General features: G+C 34.5%; 1 protein-coding gene across 5 annotated transcripts in view; it reads right to left on the bottom strand.

Moving 5' to 3' along the window:
* Nucleotides 1-514: 514 nt before the first annotated feature.
* Nucleotides 515-19,911, bottom strand: part of MAP3K7 (mitogen-activated protein kinase kinase kinase 7) — a 74,519-nt gene continuing 55,122 nt past the window's right edge. For 2 of the 5 annotated variants that reach the window (XM_003258343.4, XM_003258342.4), the window contains 4 exons: nt 11,223-11,328; nt 6,200-6,261; nt 5,393-5,508; nt 521-3,632 (listed from right to left, as the gene is read on the bottom strand). In XM_003258343.4, the coding sequence (XP_003258391.1) occupies nt 3,452-3,632; nt 5,393-5,508; nt 6,200-6,261; nt 11,223-11,328 (465 nt within the window). In that variant the 3' untranslated portion in view covers nt 521-3,451. Of the gene's footprint in view, nt 3,633-5,392; nt 5,509-6,199; nt 6,262-11,222; nt 11,329-19,911 lie in introns of all 5 variants that reach the window. The other 3 variants (XR_004029327.1, XR_004029326.1, XR_004029325.1) reach the window with 3 other exon arrangements.

The following is a 19,911-nucleotide window of genomic DNA, read 5'->3' on the forward strand; positions in this document are numbered from 1 at the left end:
TGTAAGATGGGAATACCATCTAACTACTGTGTGACTGAAATGGACATGTAACTTGGTATTGGTAACAGCAGTGCAGTTTATAATATATGATAAACAAATATTTATTAAAAGAATGAGCAAATGAATGGATGGATTTACTAAAATGAAGGTAGAGTTTATAAGAATGTGTGCATGTGTTTAGGTTGGAAAGCCAGCAGGTTGAAAAATGAATGAAACACCTAATTTAACTTAGAAATGCTCTAAGAAATAGGCTTTCTGATGAGAAGAATCACTTAGCAATGTATGATGTGTTGTGCTTCATACAATGAAATTGTGAAGAGCTCCATTTAACACAAAATTTTGAAATGCAAGAGATGATGTGTTAACTGGCCAATTACCCAGCCTCTTAAAAACTATGATTATCGTACAAAAGTGACATTTCAGTTTTTACTAGGTTCTATGTAAGGTAAACATGGTGCTAAAGCAGAACACTTCGCAGCTCATTTGCTGATACAAGTCATTCACCACTTTTATATACCAGTTTAGAATAGGAATCTGAATTTTATTAAAAACAAAAATAAATCTAAAAAGCTTCCTTCAGTTACAAATATGCACAAGGATTTCTGCATTACATCATTTGACATAAAATGTTCTGAATGACAGAAGTAGAAGTAGAACTTACTACCATTTGAAGACAGGAGTTGAGCGCTGAAAACCACACACATTTATAGAAAGAAACCAAAGTTTCACAGGGAAGACCTGTGATCTCTGGCTACAGGAGCTGAAATTAGGAACATGAAAGAAACTTGAAGAGAGAAGACATTCAATACTCTAAAATACTTCAGCAAAAATAGTCAAACATTTGTAAACAACTTTTAACAAATCTTTGTATGTTGTGTTGCTATATGGTAAATATTCTTAACTGATTATTATTCAACTCAAAAAAGTGATTTTTATTGCTCACGAATACTTCCCTCTAGATTAGAGAAAAGCTTGCTTGCTTTCCCTGGAGGCAAGAGTCAAATGTAATTAGGGCTTACTCAGTGATTGTTTTTGAATTTCTTAGACTGGGGCATTCCAGCCACTTGCTTGGCTGTTTGCAATTTCCACCCCAAAAAATAGTCAAAATAAATTATAAAACCAGAACGAATAAGTTTGGCTCCTTGTTAACATTTTTATTTGCAGGTTTGATGGATGAGGACACTGATGAAACTGGCTGTGGATTTAATTATCCCTGGGTATCTTTTTCTCCCATCTCCAGGGATCATCAGGACTTAAAAGCATGAAATTGACAACACAACTACTTAAAAACAGAGTAAGGCTGAACTGTACTCAATGTCCAGGGCAACTACAGTACTGAAAATCCCAAGGAACTTACTGTAAACAAACAAGCAACTGTTCAACAGCCTCTTGCATTTGGTACCACGACTAAAATCTACTATTTTCTTCCATTTACCTATTTGGATATTTTTATGAAATGACTACATGTAAAAACCATAATAAAATTTCCCTTTAAATGTGTTATGATACAGCAAAACACATCAATGACTATAAATAAAATCTGAAATCTCGAATGCTAAATCCTAATGGAAACATCAAGCCTTAGCATTCACGCTTGGATATCTCGTGCTCTGAGATAAAAGGCCTCTTTAAAGTGACTAGGTCCCTTTCAGTGGAGTGACAGATGTACATACAAGCAACAATGCTATGGAGGAGTCATGCTTTATCCTAGTCTACAGTTATTTTCTCTGCCAATTTTATTTTACTATTACTATGCTGAACCCAATATCTGTTTCAGCTAGGTAATCAAATTTGAGAACAATAACACTCCTTTTATTTAAATTAAATGATAGAAGACATTTATTTCCAGGAAGCTTTCTAAAATAGCTTTTGAAGAAGCTAAAAATAACAGTTTAGTACAAACTGTCCTTCACCTGTATTGCTTGTATACACAAGGAATTCATTATAAAACTCAGCAGTAGGAGGAAAAAATAATGGAAGAAAAAGTTACCTGCTTTAGCATTTTAAAGAATAGTTTTGATAACTTCTTAGATCTTGCTTATCTGGAATAGAGCAAAAACTACAATACAGTCATGATAGAATTCTAATAATCACAGCAATTAATGCTTTCATTTTGAACTTTTTCTTCTTAAAACATTAATGCTATAAAAATCAGATTGACGACATCCTTATTTAAAAAAGACATCTTGTATTGGTATCAAAATGTGACTTATTTTAACACCAACTGAAAAAATATAGAGTTTGTATAGTCTATTATTTCAATGTCATTTTATTATTAAAGTTATTCTGAAGGTTTTGGTAGCAAAATTACTGTTAATAATATAAATACTCTATAAGTGTTGAAATTCTCTTAAAAGTGTTGAAAGGCGGCAGGCATTCTAGAATGGGATTGTAAGGAAAATCAAATATTCCAATATCCAGGATAATTAGGATACTTGTTGAATTTATATTTACTTCTTTAACTTCCTTCTGATTTGCCTGGTTTATTTCTCATTTGGTATCATAAAAAGAAATCTAAGCCCAAGCCTTTTTTAGCTGGAGTAATTACTTCCATTTTCCATTATTTTTCTTCATTTTTTTTTTTCCAAATACATGAGAAAACAATCCAAGAATCACTGCAGGAAGAAATGATCATTTAAGCTCAATCATGTTCTTTTGCCTTTTAATTTCATTTAAGAGATTAATATTAGAGTCATAAAAGCTTTACAGTTTCAACACACATACACACAATCACAGAATTAAAAATCTTTACTCCTTAAAAAAAAAAGAGTTCCATTTTGTTCAATGTATCACAATCAAATTTTAGTCTAACAAAATCCGGTAAAACTGCTTCCATTAAATAGAGCAGCTGCCACTTACCTTTACATATTTTACGGATGGAACTGAGTTCAGTACTGATCCAAGGATGCTGGCATCAAAGCCCTTACACAGAACTATCCCTAAAGGTTCCGTATTTCCGTAATATACCACCAACCACTCTAAATTTATAATACCCTGTCTTTAACTTGGTATATATAATCTTTTGGGAAAAAATTATTAATATTTTGAGATGAGATACAAGAATAAAGTCATTCTTGAGGTTCCACCTCTAATATGAAAAAATGGACGATGTTTGCACATAGCAGCTAGTTTGATACCTCCTGCTCTGTTAGGCTAGCCTTCACACAATGAGCATGCATATACAGCCACAGTTCACTGCACCTGTTTTGAAGTTGCAAAGTGCTGCTCATTCAAGTCACAGATGCTACCATGTTATGCAATGAAACAGTAAAATTGTATGTCCACCATGAGTAAAGGAAAATAAACAATGAAACAAATGCAGCAAATATAGGCAGTTGGCATTCAGAACACGCCAAAAAGCTAACACTCATGAATTGTCATTATAAGGTTTCCCTTTCCTTAAAAAAAAAGTCTTTCTTTGCATATTTCAAAATGTAACGGTCCCAGAGAATCATGAAGTGCCTTGTCGTTTCTGCTGCTGACTTCTGATGACCTCTAGTTGTTTTTTGCATTGCTGGTAGTAAGTAGAAAGACTTTTGTTTTCATCTAAAAGCTTTTTATGTTCCTGTACCAGGCGAGATGTATTTTGCTGGTCCTTTTCATCCTGGTCCAGTTCTGCAACTAGTTCTTGCCTACAAACAAATACCACATAATATTACACATGATGGAAAAATTCATACCTTAACTAGCTGATGGTGGAAGCTCAATTAATGAGAATTTTTATTCTTGGTTTATCATTTTGCATCTTAGGTACACTAATCAAATATAATTATGGGCTGGGGTGGAACTCTCATCTACTTCTAGTGTAATCATACAAATATCATAATCCTTTTATTAAGTAACTGTACTTGGATAACTAGTGAAGCAGATAAAATGGTAAAATAAAAGTTTCAGAAAATTTCATTTTCTATCCTCTTTTTGTGTAGGAAGGATGAAAAAAGGGTGGGAAGGGTTCTATCTGGCTATGGGAAAATATCATGAAGTTTTTGTCCTTCACATTCTACTTTTATACTCATTCACATTCTGAAGTCACAATCCTACTTAACTGTAGTAGAGAGTGGTAAGCTAATAGAAAATTTGCAATCTAATTAAAATAAATGCTATCCAATTTAAAGCTTTTTCCCATTTTAAAGCAGTGAGAAAAATGACAAAGTACCACTTATTTTAAAACACTTATATTTGCAAGCATTTTCAGGAAAGGCCCTCATTCTTTTATAGTCTGATAAACTTATTTAAGTCCTTTTTATTTGGGAACTATTAAGTATTCCCGAAAAAGATGCATCTTTAGCATTTCCTAAAGTGAGGTTACTGGATATAAATGAATAATTAATAAAAAGTCCTCAAGTAAAATAACTACCTAATACTACTTCTGAAAGTATTTAAAATTGATTAAAACTGTCATAGTTTTCACAGCCAACACCCTAATCCACCATTTGTTTTTTCCAGCATAGAATTCTTCTTTCAAATGATTAAAGTATGGCAAAAGTATAGGTTAAATACGTGAAATAAGAAATCAAGCTTTTTCAACATAAAGTGCCAGCAGTTCGATAATTACTTCTATGATTTCCAGACTGTAGTATTTAATTTCCTGTTTAGGCTTACCTTTCAAATACCGGGTTGGTTCCATTTAAATCACTGTATCAATAAATTGTGATAAAACAATTTTTTCTCTCTTTTTTTTGAAGTACATACAGAAAGCTTTTCACAAATTCAGAAAACAACTTTCATTTATTTAGATTAAAATTAATGAAGGGAATCCTATTATCATACATATATAAAGTTGCCAAAATTTTTTCCTTAACACTTCATTTTAGTTACGACCAATAATTGTTTCCTAAGTATAAAATTTCATGAAGGTCATGCTTAAGAAAACTGAAGATACATACATATTTAAGAACTGTGAATTTAGTAGTGAGGAAATTAGACTGGGTTTCTTTAAAAAGGGAGGAGGGCAGTTTCTATAACTCCTCAGAAAAACACTCAGTTATGAAATACAGTCTTTTAATAAGTAATCCAATTCTAAACATACACCTGGAAAAAATGTTTTCTACAAAAATGTTTCTAAGATAAGGCACAACTGAATGTTAGTAAATCAAATTATTTTGTCTATGTACAAGAAAACAATAAATCTTATAATAATAAATCTAAACAGCTCTGAGAACACAAAACAATGGGTATAGAGCACCAGTTTATTTTCCATAGCACTAATATGATATAGTCAAAAAGACTGAGTTTTGCATAAAAAATTTTTAGTAAAAGGGTGCTAAAAGCTTAAACAAGTTGAAAGTATACTTAATGACTAATTCTAAAAACTACGTTTTCATTGCACCTTATCATATTTTAAACTCAAAATACTAATGTATTTTTATTTTTATTCATAAAAATAACTTACTTTCTCTGTAATAACAATGCAATTTCTGTTTGAACTTTCATATATTCTTGTGCCATTTTACAATGCTGTTCAAACACTGCCATAGATTCTTTGGAGTTTGGGCACGGTGCTAGAGGCTGAAAATAATCAGGAATGTTAAAACATAATTAAATCAAATTTCAATATCTAGCTAAGATGAGAGTTAAGACAGAGACTGTGATATATTTTTAGAGCACTAAAGCAATGATCTTTTAAAAGTAAGTGTTAAACCATGCCCTAGAAAATCTCAGTGTCCTTTTGTCAGAGTTAACTCAGCATTTAAATTTACTCTTGCTGTTTTAACAGTCTGTTACAGAGAACCACGACTGTTGGAGTTGTAGTCTCTGGTATGACATTTCAGGTTGCAAACAGGATCAAACTAAATGATGTTTATAGCCCTCATACTCATGAGGAGGCACTGAAGTATATTATTTACATTTCCAGTCACTATGAACATGAGAATGTATCACAAATGTATTAAGTGGAAATAAGCTTATGAGTTTTGTTTTAATGCACTAAAATTAAAGAGTGAAAATGTAATGCTTAACAGTACTAAAGAAAGATACTGGAGGATTTTAAGATGACTGAAAAGATAAGAATATGATTCTGCCAATTTAAAGTTTGATTAACTTAACCAAGAGAATTATTTTGATTTGATTCTAGAAAGTTTAAGGAGGCCAACTAAAAGGATAAATTAAGGACTATACAATGACAGGTAGCAACACAATTGTCAGCTTAAACTCTCTAAGAAGAAAAAAGTCAACTTTCAATAAGAAAGTACTTCTTTACCTGTAGTTGGTGATCCAGTGTAAGATAAGCCATTGGGATGGAGTTATCTGATCCATTGGTATCTGTAATTCAAGCATGTATTTTATTCATTTTCTGTCACAAATAATTATAAACGAACAGCAAGAAAGCATGAATGAAATGCTTTTTTTCTCTAAAGTAAATAATATGTAAATTAAAAGTTATGGCTATTGGTAATGGGAGAGTCTATTTCTGAATTCTAAAGGTTAAAAAAAGGATATTCAATTATCATATATTAGAATGCAATCATATTCTCATACCTATAATTTAAGTTGGCTATAAACTGAATAGAACACAATATATTAGAGCTTCTAAGCTTAGTTAATTAAAAACAAAAACAGTGATATGAGATATTTATATTTTAAATTCAGTCTTAATTGACCCTATTTAATCAAAGCCCCCTTCTCTTTTCTGTATCATGCTAAGTTTATTTTATAGAAGGCTATGTCAACTCTGCTAATATCAATGTTCCCTAACAGGGAAAGGGAGAAAGCAGAGACAAATTCTCTTCCAGCGGATCATTTTCAATTTATATAGATTATAATGTGACCCCCACCACTCAACCTGCCCTTCGCAGTAAGAATCACTGCAGAAAACGAGATGTTGGTGATGAGAGTGTATGAACAGTAAGGAACCAAAATGAGGTTGAAACCTGTGGCTCAATGTCATGCCGAAAACAGTTAAGTTGATTAATTCAAACACCCAGTCAATTTTATACAATTATTTGAATAGAATGCTTTTGTTTATATTTCAAAAGAGGTAAAACTGCCATACAACTTGAATGAGATGCGTGGGACAGTCTCTTCTCAACTTTAATGGTTATGTAGAATAGTTACAGAAGTAAGCAGAATAACTCTGAAGCAATACAGACTTTTCTACTTCAGAAGTAGTTGCTTTCCCACTGTTAGTAGAGAAAAAATGAGCTAAATGAGTGAGCTGTTCAGCCTTTTTCTGACGAATAACTCCTTGAAGGAGTGGTGTGGATAAAGGCAAGTCAGGATGACAGCACACGCACTGTATGCAATCCAGAAAAACTCAAGAAGGGTTGCTGGCTCAGTAATCTTCTAATTTATTGTTAACTGATATTCCAGGTGTTTTTTTTTTTTTGCTTTTTTTTTTTTTTTTTAAAGCCAATGAGAATGTGCTCGTAAGAAACTCCAAAAGCTAATTAGCAAAATCAGACCAAATGAGACAATGCATGTGAGAAACACCATGGAATGCTGGTGTATATTAAGCACTCAACACACGACAGTAGTTATCATTATTATTCAGAATAAATGGAGAATTAGAAAGAACAATTTAAAATAGTATAGTATGAATTTCATATTAAAAAAGTAATGTTTATTAAATATTGGAGGGCAATACAGAAAAACAGTAGAGACTTAAGGCACTTACCCTTAAAGCTCATACACAGTACTAACATAAATGTGTGTTTTTCTGAAGTGGCTAAACAAGAAATATACTTAATTTGTTATTTCTCTGACTAACTCTCCTCCCACCCCAACAGTAGTTTCAAACTATGCTCCCACGTAAACACTGCTTTCCACAAAACTAAAACTGATTAAAAATGACTGATTTCCTCCTGATTTACTAGAAAAATTTAAGTGTCTTGAAAAAGTTTCAATTTAAGATTTCCATTCCTATTATTCTTTCTTAAATCACTGATACATTATATATCTCATTATATCAGCACCCTGTATCTGATATGTATTTTAGAATTAAGTATAATACATCAATGTTGCATGGTATTCTGGGAGTGGGAAAAAAGTCCAAGGATTGTGTTATTCAAATAATTAAAGCCCTTCTATGGTGGGGAACTTAAAGTCCTTCATTGAATTTCATCTTCTCTCTAAAACAAGGAAGTGGGATTTCACTTTTTCACTTTTAAACTAAATTGAAATTGAACTTCCAGTCTCTACTAGCAATAATTAGTCAAAGATCGGAAGATTATTTAATGAAAGTTTTTTGCGGGGTGTGTGTGTGTGTGTGTGTGTGTGTGTTTCAATTGCTAATCAAATCTAATTGCTTCTCCTGAATGTCAAGGCTGAAGTCGGTTTGGTTAAATTAGGCAAACTCTCTTTTCTGACCCCTCAAACACAACACTTGTTACTATCTCATATTGTTTGAGTATGCATTCCCTTCAGTGAAATGTTGCCTTCTCCTTTCTGCTTTATGACTAAAAAAAGTCTCATCATTTTATGAAAAGGTCAGAGACTATGCCAGGTCTTGTTTAATTGATTTCTCTTACAACTATCAAAACACTCAGCTTGTACTATAAATTTAGTAAGTTATTATATAGTCTAAGTTTATTTTTAATGTGTCAGTATTATAACTCTAACCAGACTGCAAGGAAGGGGCCATGCCTTATACTTTATATTAATACATCTTTGCAAAGTACTAAGCACAGGTGAAAATTCTTCAGTGAGCTTCCCCCTCTGCAGCTCCCTCTACTGCGTCTAGATATCTCTCACTAGATTCTCTCAGTATGTGTGTCTTTTTAAATACCCATTATATTATAAATAGGAACTGAAGAGCACTCATTAACGGCTATGATTATTAAATTTTTATGCTCTTTAGCTTTCTCTGAAAATATACAAAAACCTCTCAAATTAAAAAAATTTAATTAGGTCGCTTTAACTTATGTTTACACTCTTAATTTTTTCCTTGGTCAGTGGGCCTTCAAAGAAAAAGACTTTACCTATCTGTTCCCTAATTTATTCTCTTAGCTTGGTTACCAATATTTTTCTTAGAAATACTGCAAAGCTGAATTAATTATAAACTTAAACCAGAGCATCCATTTTTAAAATGTATTCAAAAAAAATTTTTTTTTTTTTTGAGACAGAGTCTTGCTCTTTCACCCAGGCTGGAGTGCGGTGGCGCGATCTCGGCTCACTGCAGGCTCCGCCCCCCGGGGTTCACGCCATTCTCCTGCCTCAGCCCCCCGCGTAGCTGGGACTACAGGCGCCCGCCACCTCGCCCGGCTAATTTTTTGTATTTTTTTAGTAGAGACGGGGTTTCACCGTGTTAGCCAGGATGGTCTCGATCTCCTGACCTCGTGATCCGCCCGCCTCGGCCTCTCAAAGTGTTGGGATTACAGGCGTGAGCCACCGCGCCTGGCCTAAAATGTATTCAAAATTATAGCCACACATTTGCAATATATTTCAAGGCAAAGACAAAATTCAGCTGATATTGCAAATTATTTCTAGCAATTGGTATTTTGTGGTGTTTCTAGGTACAGAAAAAGAAAACAATGGGACAGGAGTTGGAAGGTAGAAGCAACATATGAAGGAGAAATGTAGCGGTTATGTGAGAGAGAGCCTTAAACATTTTTTATTTTACCCCCATGAAGTCACAGTCTGCCACACTATTGACTGGCATATACAGATTAGTGTAGACTGAAGACAGGAGGCTCTGCTGAGTTGAGTACCAGACCCGGGCAAATGCTGTAATGTCAGAGAGCGTACTCCCTTGCCAGGGGGTTCAGAAATCAAAAAGAGCTGCTATCACCTGAATGTTAATAATAAAATTGGGCAAGAGCATTTCCCTGTCTATCACTGGGGACAAGCAAGTCTATAATGAATTCTACACATGTGCTATGTAGTGGTGAATGCTCTGGAGAGTCCTAGGTTGGGCTGTGCTAGGGGTGAAACAGGAGTTTTTGCCACCACTAAATTTAAACTTACACCCTGGCTAAACATAGTTGGCTCTCTTATATGACACAGAGAAAAAGCACCCAGTTAATTTTTTAAATTAAATTATAAACTTGACCAAACCACATCAGATAACTATAAATACTTGAGTTGTATTTTAGTTTGTAAAGATAGAAGGCTGGCTTTTAAACTTCAATCTAATTGTTACTATTAATAACATAGTCGATCTTATATACAATATCAAATGCTTTAATTTTCCAAGGGCTAAGAGATCATCTTTCCCTTCATGACTTAATATCATATAAATAAAAAATTTCAAAAGTACACTTAAAAGCACTTATCAACGTATTCTCTTAAAGTTAGGGAAAAGTTAATTCTATTATAGCACATCATTTCCTGTTTGCCCATAATGAAATGATGTCATCACTACCTTTAGGTGGGTAGACATTAATACTAATATTGTGACCAGTTAGTTATTCATGTTGGGGAGCTTTAATAACTCTTCACAGGTTTCTAAAGGTCTAATAGAATATTTGTATAACTGAAAATGGTATCTTTTATCAGTTAAAAACAATTCAAAAGTTCAATGGTCAGAATTTTTTTCAACTTAAGGTACGTGACATCTTGTGTCCTTAAAAGATTGAGATGAAGATGATGAGGATGATTTTTAACATTCTCCAATTTTGGTTACTGAAAAAATGATGACTTTACACTATCATCTAGTAGGATGAATCTAGTAGGGAAATCACAGGATAAGTACCAAGAATTCAATATGCTTTGCAACTGGAAAAAAACCCCAAACAGACAATCTTTTTTTTTTTTTTTTTTTTTTTTTTTTTGAGACGGAGTCTCACTCTGTCGCTCAGGCTGGAGTGCAGTGGCGCAATCTCGGCTCACTGCAAGCTCCGCCTCCCGGGTTCACGCCATTCTCCTGCCTCAGCCTCTCCGAGTAGCTGGGACTACAGGCGCCCGCCACCACGCCCGGCTAATTTTTTGTATTTTTAGTAGAGACGGGGCTTTACTGTGGTCTCGATCTCCTGACCTCGTGATCCGCCCGCCTCGGCCTCCCAAAGTGCTGGGATTACAAGCATGAGCCACCGCGCCTGGCCCAGACAATCTTTAAAATACATGTTTAGTATCTGGATAAAAAAAAATATAGAAGGCAAGGCAGTCCCCGTCTCTGTATTCAAAATGGTATTTTAACATGTATTGCTAAATAGTTTATTTAATATAAAAATCTAAACAACAGTATAATGCCTGCCTTTGTAAACATTAGAGTAATGACATGGCCAAATGAAAATGAACATAAACATGACTGATTCAATTTCCTAAGTATGAAGAAACAGACTGGTCACCTGTGGAATCATCAGGGGTCCATGGATGACTTCGAGTTGGCTTTTCTGAGGTTGGTCCTGAGGTAGTAATCATTCTGACACTGGGACTGGATGACCTACTGCTCACCTACAGGAAGAAGTCACAGGAGAAACAAAATGTGATTTTTTGATTAAAAAAATGGCAAGAGAACGTTTCCATTAAAAGGCAAAGAAGAGACTTAGAGATCCCCAAAAAATTCTTGTAAACAACAAAATAAATCCTCTCATATATGTGTAAAAATTTATATGCACTCACACATGATACCTCTTAAAAACTGATGAGCTTGCAAGAAACTAAGAAATACTCTGAGATTAGAAACAAAACAAGATCAGGAAGCTAGCAAGTGCTTAAGCTGACAGCCCTGGGAATTTCAACTGAACACCAATGGCCTAGAGCTACTGTTTTCACAGGCTGCTGCACTCAGAGGAATGGACCATAAAGCCTTGGGCCTTTGTAAGGTGGAAGTAAGACTGCAGAAACCTCTGCTTAAAGCTAAAACTCAGCAAAGGCTTCACTCTCAGAGAAAAGGTCACACAACTAGGAAAAAAAAAATCTGTCCTACAAAAGCAGACAGGAAACAAATGTTTCTCTCTTGGGTTAGTGGCTCTGGGTGGAAGGGAGAAATGTATTAATTGTGAATCCACAAAAAATTTCCAGATTGGATGCAGGTTACAAGAAATTCCAACCACAACAAATCCCCAGCATTAGAAATAGGAGGAAGCTCACAAATTGAGTTCAACATGGAACGTATACATTCAAATTCTAGGAAACAATCAACAGGAGACAGAAAAAGCAGCCAGAAGAAAGTAGAATAATATCTTCAAAGTACAGAAAGAAAATAACTGCCAGTCTAGAATTGTCTAGCCAACAAAATTTGAAGATGATAGAGGCCAAAATAACATTCTTAGAAGGGCAAAAACTGAGTTTACCTTCCATACATTCTTACCACAGAAGTTTTTCAAGCATGTATTTTTGGAAGAAGAGAAATTTTACTTGATGGAAGGATCAAGATGCAATAAGGAATAGTAATAAACAAGAAAATAAATCTACACACTGAAAACATTCAGTGACGGAAACAGTGAATTTATAGAATTATCAAACAAATAAATAAGATGGCACTAAAATTATAAATAGCAATAGCATAAGCATAAAGAACACTGATTTAAAAATCCTTGTATTGTTCAGGATGAGGGTACAAATCTTTACTAGGTTGGGCATGAATGTTAAAATTTCAAAGGTATTTACTAAAAGTAGTAATTAATATATAACTCCCAAACCAGGAAGAAAATAATAAAATGAAAAATAAATTTATTCAACTCAAAAGAAAACTTGAAAGAGAAATAAGAGAAAACATAAGAGAGCAAACTTACCAGTAACCGCAATAAATGTAAATGAATTACTCTCCAGTTATTTTTTAAAAAATCAGATTGTCAGGATGAATTAAATGCTATTTATAAGAGACATATCTAATTTACAGAGACAGAGAAAACAGAAAGTTAAAGGATAAAAAAAGAAAACCAAGCAAAAACTACCCCAAATAAGGTACCTATATTAATATCAAAGAGAATATATTTTAGAGTCCAAAAAATTACTAGAGAAAGAGATAATATAAGTGGTTCAATTCAGAATACAACAATTCAAAATTTATTTTTTAAAAATTAATTTTTTTTTTTGTAGACATGGGTCTTACTATGTTGACCAGGCTTCTCTCAACCTCCTGGCCCCAAGTGACCCTCTTGCCTCAGTCTCCTAAAGTGCTAGGATTACAGGCATAAGCCACTGTGCCTGGCCAATGATTCAAAATTTATATGCTGTACATACAAATAGATAAATAAAAAAAAACTGCAAGGAAAAAGGACATATCCACCATCACAGTGAGATTTGTTTTTAAAGACAGGGTCTTGCTCTGTTGCTCAGGCCGGAGTGCATAGCTCACTGTACCCTCAAACTCCTGGGCTCAAGCGATTCTCCCATCTCAGCCTCCTGAGTAGCTGGGACTACAGGCACACACAACTATGCCCAGCTAATTTTGTAGAGCCAGGGTCTTGCTATGTTCCCAGGCTGGTCTCGACCTCTTGGCCTCAAGTGATCCTCCCTCCACAGTTTCCCAAAGCACTGGGATTGCAGGTATAAGCTACTGTGCCTGGCCAACAATTCAAAATTTAAAACTTGTATGCTGTACATAGAAACAGATAAAGTAAAAAAACTCAAGGATGTATCCTCAAACTCCTGCACTCAAGTGATCCTCCTGCCTTAGCCTCCTGAGTAGCTGGGACTACAGTTACATGCTATTATTGCACTTGGCTAATTTTTAAACTTTTTGTAGAGATGGGATCTCACTATGTTGCCCAGGCTGACCTAATGGCTTCAAGAAATCCTCCCACCTTGGCCTCCCAAAGTGCTGGGATTACAGGTGTGAGCAACTGTGCCCAGCCCCACAGTAATATATTTTAATATTCTTCTGTAAATTATATAAAAGGAGACCAAAAAACAAAAAAACCCACACACACAGTAAAACTTGAACTCCATAAAAAACAAGCTTAATCTAAACATAAGTGACTTTACGCCTAGCAAATGAAGAATAAACATTCTTTTTAAGCATTTGTGGGACACTGATGAAAACTGATTATGTACTAAGCTGTAAAGTAAATCTCAAAGCTAAAAAAAATTTCAGCATCATAATTTAATTACTTTTTATACTGATTTCAAAACCTTTAAAAATCTTTTGTTTTGAAACCCACTTCTAAATAACTCATTGGTCAAAGAAGAAAACAAAAGGGACATTAGAAAATACTTGAACTGACTTTTAACATGAATCATGCTAATACTTGGGGATGCGACTAAAAGAGCATTTAGAAGAAAATAATTAATTCTAAATATATATATGAAAAAACCAGAAACACTGACAATTTATAAGCTAGAGATCTAACTTTGTTAAAAAAAAGAATTTGCCTCCCAAAATGAAAAATGGTAAAAGATAGTATTTTGAAATCAGAGACAATACTATAAAAATGAACACATTCTTTAAAAAAAAGTTTCCAAAATTCCTATATATTATAGAAAGTACCAAGCACAGAGGAGGGTTTTATAGGTAAGTTCTATCAAACATTCAAGAAAAGGATTTTTCCAATCTTAAATTATCCTAAACAAAGAAAGAAGAAACTTTCTGACCCATTCTGTGAAGGCAGTAAAAATCAATATATAAGGACAGTGTGAGAAAGAAAGTTAGAACTGAACCTCACTTCCAAAAAAATAAAAATAAATAAAATAAAAATAGACACAAAAGTCAAAATTTCTAAAAATTATATTAGCAAATATAATGTGGCAGTGTAGAAGCAATAAAAACCATTTAAAAAGTTTAGTTTATCCAACTTTGCAAATGACTGCAAAGGTCACTCATCTGACATTAGGAAATTCCATTAATAAAATTCATCACATCAACAGATTAAAGGACAAAACCTCAACAGATGCAGAAAAAGCATTTGACAACATTTAACATCTACTTATAAAAAATACATTTAACAAACTTAAATTCCATGTATGAGAAGATAATTTCTTTTTCTTTCTTTCTCTCTTTATTTCTTTCTTTCCTTTTTTTTTTTTTTTTTTTTTTTTTTTTTTGAGACAGGGTCTTGTTCTGTTGCCCAGGCTGGTGTGCAATGGCACCAACACAGCTCATTGCAGCCTTGACCTCCTGGGCCCAAGTAATCCTCCCACCTCAGCCTCCTGAGTAGCTGGAACCACAGGCTCATGGCACCATGCATGGCTAATTTTAAAAAAATATTTCTGTAGAGATGGGGTCTCGCCCATGTTGTGCAGGCTGGTCTTGAACTCCTGGGCTCAAGCGATCCTCCTGCCTCAGCCTCCCAAAGTGCTGGGATTACAGGTGTGAGCCCCTGTGCCCAGTGGGAAGAGGATTTCTTAATCAGATAAAAGGTATTTATGATATCTGGAAACATGATATATGACAGAACGTGGCACTGAGGGTTGCTGGGGAAATGACAGGGAAGGCCACAGGTGAGGAACACACAGGGACCAACCCCCACTGGGATTGCTAATGTTCCATTCCTTAAGCTGGGTAGTGGGTTCACAAGTGTTTATTTTATTATTTTCATAACTCATACATTATATACATTCTTGTCTACATGTTAATATTTCATATATTAAAGCCTTTCAAAGGACATAGAAACTAAAATGGGTTTCATAAGGACTTTTTAAAAAGCACCCTTTTTTTCTTGATGTGTTACTGAGTACCAAAGAAGAGACTTAAAAAAGAATGTGGAGTTATAGAAAATAAAACATAAAATAAATTCATGAAGAATCTTACATCTAGCTTCAACATATATACAAACACTCAAATTCAAGACTGCAACAAGTAAAATGAAACGCAATACAAAAGTACCTTTGAGTAGAATCCATCGTATGTGAGCTCTAATTATGCTGTAATGTCTGCTTTAGATCACTTCAACCTCTATCTGCAGAGGGGTTGGGGCTGGGTTAAGAATGTGATGAGAAGTGTTCCATATAGTGCTAACATTCTATGATTTTAGGTCTTGAAAACCCACAATGGATTCAGGATATTAAACAGTGAGAGGTACTTTGTTTTCCTCTCATTTCTGTTTTTTTTAAATAATTTTTAATTTTTGTGGGTACATATTTATGGGGTACACGAGATGTTTTGACACAGGCATGCAATCATAATAATCACATCATGAAAAATGGGGTACCCATTCCCTCAAGTATTTATCCTTTGTGTTACAAACAATCTAATTATACTTTTAGTGAAAGGTACTTTCCTAACAATTTCAGAGAAAAAAATCATAAATTAACTTTGAAGAAAAACTGATGAAATACAACTTTCATTTTGGGTACTCACTGAAATTGCTTCAGAAATTCCAAAAAGCTTTTCTACACCATAACCAATTTTTAACTCCACATAAGATTGCTCATCCTGTTCTTTTCTTCTCCTTGTTAATCCTTCCCCACCCTGTAAGGCCCAGCTCAGGTTTTCTTCTACATTATGTGGTGATTCTTGCCACTTCTCTGGTTGTTTGTGTACAAGGCCAGACCTTGTGTTTGAGGACATGGAGTGCCTAAGAGTGTACTGCAGGCAAAATGTTCGTTTACTGATTGTTACTGAATCAATTCTGAAATTCTCACTCTGGCATTCATGACTCTCCATCAGCAGGTTTACCTTGCCCATCTGGATTTTCTCTCCTCTTAAAATTCCTCATGCCCCTGTTTCCCTTGCCGTTTTTTTTTTTTTTTGAGACAGAATCTGGCTCTGTCCCCCAGGCTGGAGTGCAGTGGCACCACCTCGGCTCACTGCAAGCTCCGCCTCCCAGGTTCACGCCATTCTCCTGCCTCAGCCTCCCGAGTAGCTGGGACTACAGGCGCCCGCCACCACGCCCTGCTATTTTTTTTGTATTTTTAGTAGAGACAGGGTTTCACTATGTTGGCCAGGATGGTCTCGAACTCCTGACCTCGTGATCCGCCCACCTCGGCCTCCCAAAGTGCTAGGATTACAGGCTTGAGCCACCACGCCCGGCCATCCCTTGCAGTTTTTAATCCTGACCTCGTATTCACCTAAAGATAATATGCTGTAGTGCACAGGGCATGTATAAAACTGAACCACATAAAACTGATGTTTTTGTAGTTCAAAACTCAGCAACTTCACATGTTTCAGTCTAATACTTTGGAGACCTGGGGTTATGTCTCCATTCTGCCACTTACAGCTGTGTGAACTTGTGTAAGTAACTCAGCCTCGCTGAGACTTAGGTTTCTCATTGATGAAGTGTGAATGAGAAAAAGTAGTAGCAGTAAGAAGTTGGGTGTTGGAGACAAGACAGCCCAGAGTTTGATTGTGCTCTGCCATTTCTAACTAGTGCAGCTTTGGGTAACTTATTTAACCTCTAAGACTCAATAGGAAAGTAAGGACGGTATTATCTATCTCATAAGGTTATAAAAATTAAATGAAATGATGTACATGAAATGTCTTCACACGAGATTTTTTTCTTCTTTGAATTTTGGCTGTATAGTCAGTACCTACTTCAACTTGTGCCTGAAATTATAGTACTCTCAAAGTTTTATTCCTCTTCAAAACTATTATAACCTCTTAAGGGCAGAGACCATGCGTACTTTTTATATTGTACTTCCCAGGATCTGGGAAATTGCTGAATATATAATAAACACATAATAGATACTCATTGAATAAAATGAGAACACAAGCTATTGGCACTCAGATATAAGATTGGTGCTTAAGCTTATTTACCTTTAGTATATAAGAATAACAACGACATACACCAAAGAAAACCAGTGATGAAATGTTTAACTCTTACTTTTAGGATACTTTTACCCTTGATAAAGCAAGTATAGACATTATGAAATTATTCCTGAGTCTTTTTAACTTTCTTTGACTGAAAGCAAGTACACGAATTTGCGCATAGTTATAACTGCTATTGTAAATCAAAAGCATTTTTCCTTCAAAGTGGTGGCAGACCAGGGTTTCAGAGTCAGTGTAATGCTAACCCACATTTTAAAAAAAGAAACACGTTTGTGACATGTGAGAATCAGTATCAGTTGTGAGAAATCAACAAGATACAGTAGAAGTAATAATTAGGTTTTTAAAATGAGAATGGATTTAGTATATTTAAAAAAGAGGTCACTGAACATTTGCAATATTAAAACAAGTAAGTTGGACCTAATAGGAATTTTATAGTACTCCTTAAGCTTAAATCTTTTGCAAAATGATTCTTTGCTACACATTTCTTTTGACCTTCTACTTTCCAAGAAACTCTTAGCACCTTCTGTGCATGCTTGTTTGTCCCACTTGTAATTTCCAACAGCTATGAAACTAATACAAGGCTTGCACTTTTAGTGCAAGTTTCAGAACTGTCTTTAGACCAGCATAGAGTTAGATTTAAATCCATAAACTAATAAATAAATCTTTATATTTTAAGAAATGTGTATCTCAATAAATAACAGTATGCTAATATGTTTGTATAAAAAACTAAGGAAATATTTAAAAACAAGGCATAACTGTAGTTTTTAAATATGTGAATAATATAAGGCATAAATAAGAGGAACACATAACGTCTGACAATTAACAAAAAAACTCAAACTAGTCTGTGGCTGAATTTATGTTACTGCTTGTAACCAACTACTGAAGAAGTTTTTACAGTAGTTATTTTTTTAAATCACTGGTAAAATTCTGAGGGTCACAAATGCTCTCAAACTATTAAAACTCATTTAAGTTGCTCCTTCCTTTAAGACATTTACAATTACTTATTCTATCCCCACATTAATTGCAAAGTTTAAGAGATATAGGCAAACTTGACTTAAGAAGAGGATTGGATATGAAAGTGGTTACAAGAGTATAGAAACGCGACACAGCAATTTAAGGCAGCAAAAGAATACTAAGCCAAATTTAAACCGCAGGGGCAGATTACCATCAGTAAACATGAACCAGAATTGGCCTTTGACCAGAAATTTATCCCTATATTTATAAAAAGGAATTGGAAGTTATTTTACAGACAAAAATAAAGCAAAGCTTTTAATTTCTTACCTGAAAGACTGGGAAAATATTTTCATAAGTCAGGAATTTACACCCAGTGTTATTACTTAGACTGACATTTAAAAGCTATTTAATACCCTCAGAAATCTTAGTAGCTAAAATTATACAAGCACAAAACACAGAGATTAAATGATGACTTCTACGATATTCTTGCTAAAGTAACATCTCAATAATATAAATATTTTTAAAATGGGTATAAGTTAGTAATGTGGGTTTACATGGGTACTTATTATGGTAGTCACAGATAATTAAATCTATACATGAAGGTTGTACTGAAAATACTCTTTCTAATCTAAAGGTCTGTAGGCTTGATCTAATTTTGGCTTCACTACAGTTTTTTATAAGGAAATTTCAGAATTTTATTATTCTTACATGGTCTTCTACAATAGAAAGGTGTCTATTCTCCAACAGAGGCCGAGCGTAGTGGCTCACGACTGTAATCCTAGCACTTTGGGAGGGTGAGGCGGGCAGATCGCTTGAGGCCAGAAGTTCGAGACCAGCCTGGGCAACATGGTGAATCCCTGTCTCTACTAAAAATAAAACAAAAATTAGCCAGGTGTGGTGGCACACGCCTGTAATCCCAGCTACTTGGGAGGATGAGGTGGAAGAATCACTTGAACTCAGGAGGCAGAGGTTGCAATGAGCCGAGATCACATTACTGCACTCCAGCCTGGCTGACAGTGGGGACTGTGTCTCAGAAAAAAAAAAAGAAGAAAGGTGTCTATTCTCCAACAGAAAGGTATACTATGAAGAAGGAATTATTCAAAACTATTACATAAGTTTCTGATTCAGAGTTTACCAGAACATTTGTTCACACAAAAGGAGGTGCAGAATGAACATGGACAAAAGTGGTATAATAAATCACATCCCTTAAATAAATAATAACAATGTATATTAATATCACTCACTATGCGATAAGAGACCTTTAAAGCAAATACTTTCCATGATCTTTGACACAAAGTTTCCTTATGATACAGAAAGAACGCTGGTGGATTTTACTTCTTTCCCTTCCCAAGTGCTATTTTCTTTTTATTTCCCTTTTCAAGTGCTATTTTCTTTTTATTTCTCACTATCATGAAAGCAAGGAAGTGGTATCA

This window comes from Nomascus leucogenys, chromosome 3, assembly GCF_006542625.1.
Source record: "Nomascus leucogenys isolate Asia chromosome 3, Asia_NLE_v1, whole genome shotgun sequence".
NCBI classification, from domain to species: Eukaryota; Metazoa; Chordata; class Mammalia; order Primates; family Hylobatidae; genus Nomascus; species Nomascus leucogenys.